This window comes from Neomonachus schauinslandi, chromosome 11 (genome assembly GCF_002201575.2).
Source record: "Neomonachus schauinslandi chromosome 11, ASM220157v2, whole genome shotgun sequence".
Classification (NCBI taxonomy): Eukaryota; Metazoa; Chordata; class Mammalia; order Carnivora; family Phocidae; genus Neomonachus; species Neomonachus schauinslandi.
The window spans coordinates 48,362,688-48,375,217 of NC_058413.1; the positions used below are offsets into that span (position 1 = coordinate 48,362,688).

General features: G+C 41.8%; 1 protein-coding gene across 1 annotated transcript; it reads left to right on the forward strand.

The window, feature by feature from the left end:
• Positions 1–480: 480 nt before the first annotated feature.
• LOC110576552 (olfactory receptor 10A3-like) lies at positions 481–1,425 on the forward strand. Its single transcript, XM_021685735.1, has one exon. The coding sequence runs from the start codon at positions 481–483 to the stop codon at positions 1,423–1,425; it is 945 nt and encodes a 314-aa protein (XP_021541410.1).
• The last annotated feature ends 11,105 nt before the right edge of the window (positions 1,426–12,530 follow it).

Here is a 12,530-nt window from a genome sequence, read left to right on the forward strand (position 1 = left end):
ATCATTAGGTTGTTTTAAAAATTTTTGTGGGTATCTTTTTCCCTTTGTCTACTTTTTAATACTTTATTTTTGGTAGTTTTAAAAATATCTATTTATATAAAATTGAAAAAACCAGATGATTCTGATAGCAATGTCATGGGAATGGAAACTCAGTTATAAAATATTGATGTTTGTTTAAGGGTAGGTTTAAAATCAAACTATATAATGTTACAAGAGCATTTTGATAATATCTTATACTTTTCAGACAAGATTTCTGAGCTGGCATTCTTTACTTCCTGTTTTTTACTTGAAAGGTTTATTAATCCGAGTAGTTGGCCATATCTAAAATCGCCAAACTGAATTTAGTCAGGATGTCTTCCTTTTTACATCTTTAGCCAAGAGTATCTGGGGTGAATTGCAGACACAGACTCTCAACTACTGGACCATGACTTCATAATTTGTATACAGTGTCCCTAAAAACAAAATACTCTCCACCACGAAATGAAAAAGCAAAATCAAAGCTCTGTGGTTGAATTCATCCTCCTGGGCTTTTCTAACTTTCCAGAACTCCAAGAGCAGCTCTTTGGGGTTTTCTTGGTTGTCTATCTGGTGACTCTGTTGGGAAATGCCATCATTATAGTCAGCATCTCCTTGGAACAGAGCCTCCACGTTCCCATGTACCTCTTCCTCCAGAACTTGTCTGTGGTGGACGTGAGTTTCAGTGCAGTCATTATGCCTGAAATGCTGGTGGTCCTCTCCACGGAGAAAATGTCAATTACTTTTGCAGGCTGTTTTGCACAGATGTATTTCATCCTTTTTTTTGGTGGCGCTGAATGTTTTCTCCTGCGGGCGATGGCTTATGACCGATTTGCTGCAATCTGTCATCCTCTCAGCTACCCAATGATTATGAACAGAAGGGTTTTCATGAAATTAGTAATGTTCTCCTGGGTCTCAGGGGTGCTGGTGGCTACTGTGCAGACCACATGGATTTTCAGTTTTCCCTTCTGTGGCCCCAATGAAATCAATCATATCTCTTGTGAAACCCCTGCAGCGCTAGAACTCGCATGTGCAGATACCTCTCTGTTTGAAATCTATGCATTCACTGGCACCATTTTGATTATCATGGTTCCTTTTGTGTTGATTCTCTTGTCTTACATTCGGATTCTCTTTGCCATCCTGAAGATGCCATCAGCCACTGGGAGGCAAAAGGCCTTTTCCACCTGTGCCTCCCATCTCACGTCTGTGACCCTCTTCTATGGCACGGCCAATATGACCTATTTACAACCCAAATCTGGCTACTCCCCAGGAACTAAGAAAGTCATGTCACTGACTTACACATCACTTACACCTCTGCTGAATCCACTGATCTACAGCTTGAGAAACAGTGAGATGAAAAAAGCTTTGATGAAATTGTGGCGAAGAATAGTGGATTCACACCCATTCTGATTGTGCTGAGAAGCCGTGTGATATTTGGTCACTGTTTGAACTCTGTTTAATAAATGGTGGCAACCATTTGCATTTCTTGGTATGAGTATGCTTAACCTCTTGATTTCTACATATTTGTTAATACATTAGAGGTATCTTCATATATTAATGTTTTATTCTTTTTTTCAGAAATGTATAATGTTCGTTAATATTGGGTATAAAAGAGTCTTTAAAATTTGTTGATTGGTGGCCACACAGGTGTTTATGTTAGGTTTTGCCCCTTGCAGTATGTTAAATAAACTAGTTTTATACACATACAAATAATGGGGCTTTAATTTCTATAGAGGAGGTTTCACAACATGGGTTTAATGGGTCAAAGCAATGGTGAGTTTGCAAACTTTTATAAATATCACCAAATTACTTTTCAGAAAAGATTTATTTATTTTAGAGACAGTGAGAGAGCATGGTGTGGGCGGAACAGAGGAAGAGAGAGAATCCTGAAGCAGGCTCCCCACTGAGTACAGAGACCAATGCAGGGCTCCATCCCAGGATCCTGACATCATGACCTGAGCTGAAATCAAGAGTTGGCTGCTTAACCGACTGCGCCACCTGTGTACGCCCCAAATTACTTTTTAAAAATGTAATTCAGATTGGCTTTGAAGGCCCACTCTACCCCACTGACTGGATTGAGCTCTAAGAAAACAATAAAGCGATGGGCTTTTTGTGTGTGTGTGTGTGAAAATCTGTTCCACGTATGAGTTGAAAAGAGCAGTTCTTTACTGAAAGGATCACACTGGCTCTATTCTGGGACCTATAGAAGTTATAGATCATATCTAGCTTTCGTCAGGTTATCTTAGAGTATATTTACCTAGGGTGCCTGGGTGGCTCAATTGTTAAGCATCTGCCTTCGGCTCAGGTCATGATCCCAGGGTCCTGGGATTGAGCCCCACATTGGGCTCCCTGCTCAGTGGGGAGCCTGCTTCTCCCTCTCCCTCTGCCTGCTGCTCCCCTTGCTTGTGCTCTCTCTCTATCAAATAAATAAATATTTTTTTTAAAAAATGAATATATTCACCCAGTGTGTAATAGAGAGTAGCATGGGATTGTTTTTGAAGATCATTTATTTATTTAACAATATTTGTTGAATGACTTCTATGTATCAGAAACTGTGCTAGGTCCTAAGAGCACAAAGTTTAGCAAGATAGTCTAATGAGAGAGATAGCTATTAAACAAATAACCACACACTAAAAACACAATTACAGTTGTGATAACTGTTAAACAGGAATAGCACAAGATACCCTGGAATCATCACAGGAAGACCTTATCTGATGTGGAGGGGGTGCGGGGGAGAGCACTGGCATTGGGAAGGACTTTCTCAGGAACCTCCCTGAGAAAGTGACATTGAAACTGAGCCTCATAGACAGATAGGAGTTATCCAGGCTCAACTCCAGTGTGAGGGGGTGGGGAGTGGAGTCATCCATGTGGAAAGAAGGATGTATGTGATGGTCTGGATGGGAAGGAACTTAATGTCATTCCAGTAAAGGGAGGAGACTGTAAGCGAGGGAGGAATGAGATAATAAGATGAAGAGGGAGGCAGAAGCCAGACCAAGTAAAATCTTGTTGGTACAAGAACTCTGAACTCACCTGCCAATGATAGGTGGCCAGTGAGTTAAGCAAAGCAGGAACATGGACACATTTGTAGTTTTAAAATGTCTTTCTGGCTTATTATTTGATGGAAGGCGTTCAAGAGTGGAAATAGGCAGGAGACGACAATTGCTACAGCCCAAGTGAGAGCAATGTGCTTGGGCTGGGGTGGTAGCAGTGAAGGTGAGCTGTGTGGATGATTCTACCCACGCTTAAGAAATCAAACTGACAGGACTTCGTAATGGATTGTATGGGTTGGGGGAAGGTAGGAGAGAGAAGTGAGGAATTAACCCATATTTCTGGTTGGAACAGAGAGTGGATGGGGTTTCCATTTGTTGAGATGGGAAACACTGGAAAGGAAGAATTTGGGGGGAGAAATCCAATTCTGGATGAGTAAAGGTTGGGATGTCTGTGTGAAATCACAGTCAAGTAGATTGCTGGGGTATATAGGTCAGGCTCAGAATGAAGGTTCTGAATTAGGGGAACAGGACTCAGGGCAATACCTAGAGAGGGATGCATGATCCAGGGACGGTCTTCTTAAGATGGAGAGACTCCAGAATGTCTGAAGTTCCATGGAAAGAATCCAAAAGAGAAGGAGAGGTGCTGAATCAGTGTGGCTCAGGCCTGGTGCTAAGATGTTTCTACCTGAGGAAGAGAGAGATACAAATGGACAAAGTGTTGCATGGATCACAGAGGGAGGAAGACCCAGCTGTGAAGTTGTAGGGATTCCATGGACTAAAGAGCTAATATTAGGAGGCTGGGGCAAGTGTATCAGGAATAAAGGAAGTGGATCTGGAAAGAAGCTTCAGGATGGTGCCTCTAAGCCCTAAATGAATGAAAGCTCCAGGAGGGGTTTAGTGACCTATGCCAAAAGATGGACTAAATCCTCACTGCCATCTAGTGGCTCAAGCATATAATTGCTTTAATCTCATTGCGGAAAGCTCAGGGAGCTAAGCTTGTTCTTGGTTCACCAATACCATCTGTGGTGAACTCACAGAAAGTAATAGAAGCAATCACATCAGCCCTGGGATCAAAGAATTTGAGCAAATGACAAATGCAGTGGCAAGTTTCATGTCATTAATAGGTGTAGATGTATCTCTTTGTCAGGCTTAGGAGCAGGAAGGCTGAGGGACATCTTTGTTCTTCCCCTTTTCCCATCTCCTTTCTTTTGCCACCACCACCATCACTTCACCACCACCATCTCCACCAGAGTCACCATCATATCATCACCATCACCATAAGCACTATCTCATATCCCACATATTATACATTCACAATAGTGGGTTATGTCAGCAATTTCATTTGAATATCCATTCATAAATTCAAAACCATTCATTGGATACCTAACATGTGCCAGTTGCCTTGTGGGATGTTAGGCAAAACTTCTAGGAGATTACTTGGAGTGATTGAAGCAAATAAATGAACTCTTAACAACACTGTGTGGTGAGTGTTAGAACTGTGGTTAACACTTGTGCTGTGAGACCTCACTGGGTAAGACTCTTAAGACTAGGAGTCCAGGGGGCACCTGAGTGGCTGAGTCGTTAAGCGTCTGCCTTCGGCTCAGGTCATGGTCCCAGGGTCCTGGGATCGAGCCCCGCATCGGGCTCCCTGCTCGGCGGGAAGCCTGCTTCTCCCTCTCCCACTTCCCCTGCTTGTGTTCCCTCTCTCGCTGTGTCTCTCTTTGTCAAATAAATAAGTATTAAAAAAAAAAAAAAGACTAGGAGTCCAGGAAGGCTTCCTGGAGGAGATGATTGTGGTCATAGTTTGTAAAGACTGCTAAGAGTTAGCGATATGGCAAAAACAAGAAAGAAGACTCTACATCTAGAGAAAAGCTGGTCTGAAAAGGATGATGAATTTTAAGATCTCGAGTGGAATGGTGTGACAGCTGCAGAGAATACTTGAAGAACGACAGAAAATAAATTCAGACTATGAATGACTTTATGAGCTAAACAAAGGAGTTTGAACTCAGTGCTGAAAGGTATGGGAGAGTCACTAAAGGATGTTCCATAGGGGAGAAACAAAATCAAACTTGCATTTTAAGAATAGCTAGAATTTATTGGACATTTACTATATATCTGGCTAAGCCCCTTACGTGGTTGAGCTCATTTTATTCTTCACAACAATACCATCTAACAGAGGAGCTGAGAGATACTAAATAATTTGTTTAAGGATTCAAGAAAATTTTGTGGCTGTGTGGGATTAGAACACATGTTTCTTGGACGTCAGAGTTCAAGCTTTTGGCCCATAGGCTGCTTTACTGCATCTTACATGATGGAAGCAAAGGAACTGCAAACACTCTCAAGTTGGTCTTACGTGCCCCAAGCATTTCTCCAATGGCCATGCTCTGAGCTGCTGTGCCAGTGTATATCCCAGGCTGGAGCCCCCTCCTACAGGTGGCCACATTGGCTAGCACTGTAGTCCCAGAGTAGGTCACCAGCAGAAATTGTGGGCACAATTGTTCAGATCAAATACAGACCGTTCTTGCAGGAGAGACAAGACCTGGGATCACCACGTGTCTTTGTGCAACTCTCCTGACACCCCACATGAGCAATTTGAGCATAAGAAACAATTGCTTTGGGCGCTAGACAAAGGCAATTCTTTTTAGAAAGTTCACATCTCCCCTAATTTTCAACTTTTCCACCAGACCTTAAGGGGGGGGGGGGGAGCAGGCATCCATTGCTCATGAAACTTCTTTCTATCTCTGTTGTTACTGTTTCCAAGTATGACCTCCTTTTATTTTGCTAACATTTTAGCCTTTGCTAATAAATTTGTAGACTTGTGACATTTGGCAATTTACAGAATATCAAGTCCATGTTTCAAAATAAAAACATAGCAAACTTGGTTTCCATGTTAGGGCTTCTAGATGGGCTATTTCTCAGGAGCCGGCCATCCCTGATGTCCTCATAACAATATCCCCAGCAGCAGGCCAGAACTCCTTATAGGTTGCCATGGTCAAAAGCAGTGGAAATATCAAGAGTAGGACACAGACACTTCCATCTTAATAACTGCAACCTTTTTTTCTTGGTCTATTTCTTTATGTTTCATTTAGAAATAAAAGCTATTCAGTGACCATCTTTTACTGCAGTTTTGTTTAGAGTAGTGGTTCTCAAACTTGGTTTGGGGACCCCTGACAGATACTGAGACCCTTTTAGGGGTTCTGTGAGGTCAAAGTTACTTTTAAGATATGATTTGCCTTTTATCTCTCATTCTCTCAGAAATGTACAGTGGAGTTTGCCAGAAGCTACATGATGCATTATATCACAACAGATTGCATGCAGAACGAATGGGAATTCAGCTATGTCCTATTAAGCCAGACATTAAAGAGATTTGCAAAATTGCAAAACAATGCCCCTCTTCTAAATGTTTTTTGAAAATACAATTATTTTCCATCAAAATATGTTATTTCTGTCCATGTGTCATGGGTCACTATTGTTATTTTTAAAGGAGTTAATAAGTAAATATTTTTTAAATGTCTTAGTTTTGATTTCTAATATAGTAAATATCAATTACTATAATCTGTAGAAATAAAAGCTCTTTGAGGTTCTCTACAAATTGTCAGAGTATAAAGAGGTCCTGAGACTACAAAGTTTGAGAATGGTGGTCCAGAGAATTCACTGTAGACAATTTCTCAGTGATTTCAGAGGAGGATGTATGCCCTCATTTACTTCGCATCCTCCTTGGGCTAAAAGAAAACAAGAGGCAGCAGAAATACACATGCTGGGGCGCCTGGGTGGCTCATTCGTTGGGGGTCTGCCTTCGGCTCAGGTCATGATCCCAGGGTCCTGGGATCAAGCCCCACATCAGGCTCCCTGCTCGGCGGGAAGCCTGCTTCTCCCTCTCCCACTCCCACTGCTTGTGTTCCTGCTCTCGCTATCTCTGTCTCTGTTGAATGAATAAATAAAATCTTTAAAAAAAAAAAAAAGAAATACACATGCTTACAACTCCCTGGTCTCCCGGTGTCAAACATGGCTCTCCGAAGAAGAGTTGATCTGTTTCCTTGGTAACTAAAGTGTAGCTGCCATGTGTGGCCTATTAACAACCTCCCTGGGCTGGCTGGATTCCACAGGGTGATGGCTGTCTGGGAATAATTAGGGAACTTGGTAAGGAAGTTTCCTCAAGCAGGAAATTGGTTCCTGTGGAACTTGTTAAACATTAACTCCACAGTGAAATCATGAAAACATTTACTGAAATTAGTAATAGCGTTCAGGTCCTCTGAGAACACTTACCAAGGGTGAGCAGTGTCAGGAACCAGGGACTATGAGTTTATTCTTAAAGGTTTAGGTGTCAGTTTTAAGCTGTGATGAGGGAGCAATTAGGTTAAAATGACTCCTGCATTTCTATTTTTTAAAATTTTTTTTTTAAAGATTTTATTTATTTATTTGACAGAGAAAGACACAGCGAGAGAGGGAACACAAACGGGGAGTGGGAGAGGGAGAAGCAGACTCCCTGCCGAGCAGGGAGCCCGATGCGGGACTCCAGGATCATGACCTGAGCCGAAGGCAGTCGCTTAACCAGCTGAGCCACCCAGGCGCCCGACTCCTGCATTTCTAATGAAGCCACACTTTGAAGCCTCTTCCCAGAGTTAGAACACCGGTATAGAGTAGGGATGTGCAATGTAATTAAAGTCTACTTAAATCCAAAAGTTCCCCTTCACTGAGCCCCTTCTGCCACCACTGACAAGTAAGAGTAAAAATGCTTGTTGGTCCTGGAGAAGTTGGCCAAACTTCAGATAGTCTCAGTCAATCGTGAATTTCTGACACCTTGGCCAATCTCAATTCCGAGGAGAAAGCAATACAGTTTTCCCTAGTTAACTCTTCTGGGCTTTAAGACTTGTTTAACATAAGCACACGAATCTAAGGTAAAAACAAAACAAATCTATAAGCAAAACACAGCTCTATTTTCCCTGGAAACAAACAAACAAACAAACACTGAGAATGCAACACAAGTGGAAAAAAAAAAGGAGCAGAGAGTGACACATCCTGTGAGCCCCCTGAAGGAGTCTGTGCTGCACCCCAGCTCTGCTGGTGCGTTCATCTCCTCTCCTTGTGTGTCGGTCAAATGCTTTATAGATGGCCTGAAATGGAGGTTTCAGGAGCACTTGAAAGATCAGCAAATCACATTGAAAAGAGTATGAGCAGACAAGGAGAACATTTCGACATGAAGATTTTGCAACAATAGAAGAGGAAAAATAAAGAAGTATGAAAATATAATAGGGCACCTGGGTGGCTCAGTTGGTTAAGTGACTGCCTTCGGCTCAGGTCATGATCCTGGAGTCCTGGGATCGAGTCCCGCATCGGGCTCCCTGCTCAGCAGGGAGTCTGCTTCTCCCTCTGACCCTCCCCCCTCTCATGCTCTCTCTATCTCATTCTCTCTCACAAATAAATAAATAAAATTAAAAAAAAAGAAAATATAATAAATCACACTTTGGAGGGCCTGCTAGGAGCTGGGTGTGTGCTGAGTGCTTTTGAGCTCTCTCAGTTAATGCTTTTAACAATCCTGTCGCTTGGGCCCTACTGTGACCCTCATTTTACACAGGAGGACACCTAGCTGTTGAGAACTTACATACGTTGTCCAAGGCTAAGCGGCAAAAGTGGAAATAGAGTATCTTTCCCTCTAATCCCAAGTTTCAAGTTTTTGACCACCACCTATACTCATCAGGTCCCATTTACTTCTTCACTCAACTACTATGTACTCAGGCGTCCCTCCGTGCCAGACTCTAAAATATGGAGCCAAAATAGACAGTGTTCCTGCCCATATGGAGCTCGTGGTAAATCACGAAAGATGTAAATCAAATAATCACACAAATTAGCATATCGTTACAAGTCAAGATGTGCTTGAAGGAATATATAAATGCAAACCAATGACCACACACACATACACACACACACAGCACATTTCTCCTTGTCTGAAGAGGTCAAGAAAGACATCTCTAAGAAAGCGATATTTGGGGCGCCTGGGTGGCTCAGTTGGTTAAGCGACTGCCTTCGGCTCAGGTCATGATCCTGGAGTCCCGGGATCGAGTCCTGCATTGGGCTCCCTGCTCGGCAGGGAGTCTGCTTCTCCCTCTGACCCTCCTCCCTCTCCTGCTCTCTCTCTCATTCTCTCTCTCAAATGAATAAATAAAATCTTAAAAAAAAAAAAAGAAAGCGATATTTGCATTAATATCTGAAGTTTAAGCAGGAAATCACAAGAAAATTTGTAGAGGGCAGGAGTAGAAAGAGTGTTGTGAGCAGAAACAACAAAGGCTCTGCAGCAGCAAGAAGCAAATCCCAAGGGGCACCTGGGTGGCTCAGATGGTTGATCGTCCACCTTTGGCTCAGGTCATGATCCTGGGGTCCTGGGTTCGAGCCCCGCATCGGGCTCCTGGCTCAGCAGGGAGCCTGCTTCTCCCTCTCCCTCTGACTCTCTCCCTACTCATGCTCTCTCTCTCTCTATCTCTGTGTCTCAAATGAATAAATAAAATCTTAAAAAGAAAAAAAGAAGCAAATCCCAAGAAAAGAACCCAAAGAAGTCGAGTTTGTGATTCATAACTAGAGAGGTAGCAGGAGTCAGACTTGTAGGACCCTAATGCTGTGTTAAAGAAGCTACTGAAAAAGTTCTGCTGCTTTGATTTGATTCTGAGTTTGGTTTGGTTTGAGATTTCTTTGGCTGTTTTTCTTCTGTGAGAAATATTTCATGTATGGAGTACAGAGAAGAATGTAAAGCTCTTCATGGAACCACTACCAAATTAAGTGAAGCATTATCATTAGAGGATGCTTTAGAATAATATGACCTCAACTAAAATTGAAGTCTCTTGTATACCCTAATGACACTGAAAAATTTTAAGCCAAGGGCAGGCATGAAGAGATTGCGTTTTGAAAATGTCTTTGGGTAGTTGCGGAGTAGAGAGTGAGTTAAAAGGGCACCAGGGTGGACACAGAGATTCCAGTCAGCTGACTAATGAGGCTGTCCTAGTGAGTGGGGTGCTGGCAGAAGGGACAGGGACGACAGACGGGTGGGGGGGAGGTTAGGATAATATTGGCATGACTGTAATTGAAGAATTGGTGAAGAGGAGTAAGGGGCTGGAATGGAGCTGAAGAGAACTTGTGAAATGCTGTCTCATGAAATAAAGTGATATTTCTAGGGGGAAAAGTATCTGTTCTTGATGATCTCCAGAATTAAGAAAAAAAAAGTACAACCGGATTAAAATAGACACAGAATAAGGTGATTGTTGAAAGCATACAGTTAGATTATTCATATTTTCAACTTCTCTAGATAATGGTAAACTGTATTCCAAAGTGGTTGTACTAATTTGCATCCCAATGTAAACTGTTAAGTTTTTGAATGAGTTAAATTCTTAAAATTTTCAATTTATGTCTTAGATTGACATATCATTCACCAATATCTCTATCTACCATATCCTTCTCCTTCAATAAGATTAAAACCTTAATACGCTCTTATTTCCTTCCTCCCCAAACCCACTCTCTCACCCTGTATTATCTGTCATGTTGAGATTGTTTGCAGCAATGGATTACTTGGGTTTAGTTATATGGTTTACTTGTTTCTTATTTATCACTTTGGTGTGTGTGTGAAAGAGAGGTGGGGGGGAGGGAGGGAAGGAGAGAGAGATCTTCCTTTAGCCAGGTATACCTGGATTATATCTTGGAGAAGTCCTTTCAGGAAGATTCTGAGAACAATAAACTTTCTGAGTTCTTTCATGTTTGAAAATGCTCTATTTTGTATCTCCACTATGTGCTATTTGGATGTAGGATTTTAGGTTCAAAATGAGCTTTCCTCAGATTTTTGAGCATACTACTCTGTTGCGTTCTTTTTTTTTTTTTTTTAAAGATTTTATTTATTTATTTGACAGAGAGAGACACAGCAAGAGCAGGAACACAAGCAGGGGGAGTGGGAGAGGGAGAAGCAGGCCTCCCGCTGAGGAGGGAGCTCAATGCGGGGCTGGATCCCAGGACCCTGGGATCATGACCTGAGCCGAAGGCAGACGCTCAACGACTGAGCCACCCAGGCGCCCCGTACTCTGTTGCGTTCTTGAAACGGGTTGCTGAAGAGAAATGTGGAATTTTTATTTTAGTTCTTCAAAATGGAATTATATTTTCCCTCAATAAAAATTTGTAGCATTCCCCTTTATTCTTGGTGCTCTGGACTTTATCACGAAATTTGCATTTGAGCCTCCATCCACCATGCTTACCATTCAGTGGGACTTTGCAATCTGAAGACTCTGTTTCTTCAGCTGTATGGGATTTTCTTAAAGTTTGACTGTTTCACCTCCTCCATTGTCTTTATTTGCTTTTTCTTGGAATTCCTCTCAAAGAGGCCTTGGGTTTCTGGATATATCTTTCATGTATCGACTTCTCTCATATGTTTTCCAAATCTTTTCTTTTTTAAGTTTATTTAAGTAATCTCTGCACCAAAGTAGGGCTTGAACTCAGAACCCCAAGATCAAGAGCTGCACACACTGCTGATGGAACCAGGCAGGCATCCCCTCCCCCAAATCTTGTCTATCTGTATTGCTTTTGGGGGAGAATAACTTGACTTACTTTTCTAGCCCACCCACGCCTTCCTTGACATTACTCACTTCCATATCCAGACCATTCTCTTTCTTATCTAATAAGTTTTCCAATATTTTTTCAATGGTCATAATCTAAAGTATTTCTCATTTAGTGGAAACATTATTTTGTAAAACATGTATGATTATGTTAATTGAAATAACCTTTTCACATCTGTTTTGTGATGTTATTAGGTATTATCTCTTCTGTTTATAAAATCGGGTTCCTCTTTTTCAAAGCAAAGGCTTTCCTCCAATGCTTGGTGTTTCTTGATTTTCATCTCACCTTGCAATTGAAAATCCCAATTTATTTATCTATGGGTGTGGTGTCTGATAAACTTCCTTTCATTTGTTTGGAGGAACAGAACATGCTGCCATGCAGAGTCATGTCAACGGTTTTAAAATTTGTTTTGATTGTTACTGCAACCATCCATCATGGTTTTCCCATCCTAACTGGAAAACTATCCTGAGTCTCTTTTCCCACTACCCACACTCACTGCTTTAGTTTCACAGAAAATGAGATTTTGGCCTACTGTTCAGCATAAGCAGAGGAAAAGGGATTGACCAGCCATTGGTAATTCCTCATTAACCATTTTGATAATTAGCTCTAATGCCTCCTCCTCTTGCTTGCATGTATTGATTCTGAATTTAGAGTTCCCCTGAATAAACCCCAACCCTGCTGCTTCTGGTTCTTTCTTGGGGTATTCTCCATATTTTTACTCTACCAACTTAGATAATAATTTCTGAAAAACACGATAATTTTGGTCATTTTGTTTCCTTCTTTCAACATTTCCTTCCTTATTGTCTCCCCTTACTCTCACCTTGGCATGGTGCATTGACCAGGACTTCTAGAAGAGAGCTTCCAACCAGCTGACCATAAATACAGAGGTGCTGGGATGGCCAGAGTTGTAATACCTGTTGTGTCCGGGCACAAATAAAA

Excerpts from the sequence above, each read along its gene's own strand:
- LOC110576552 (XM_021685735.1), top strand. The coding sequence starts at position 481 with ATGAAAAAGCAAAATCAAAGCTCTGTGGTTGAATTCATCCTCCTGGGC.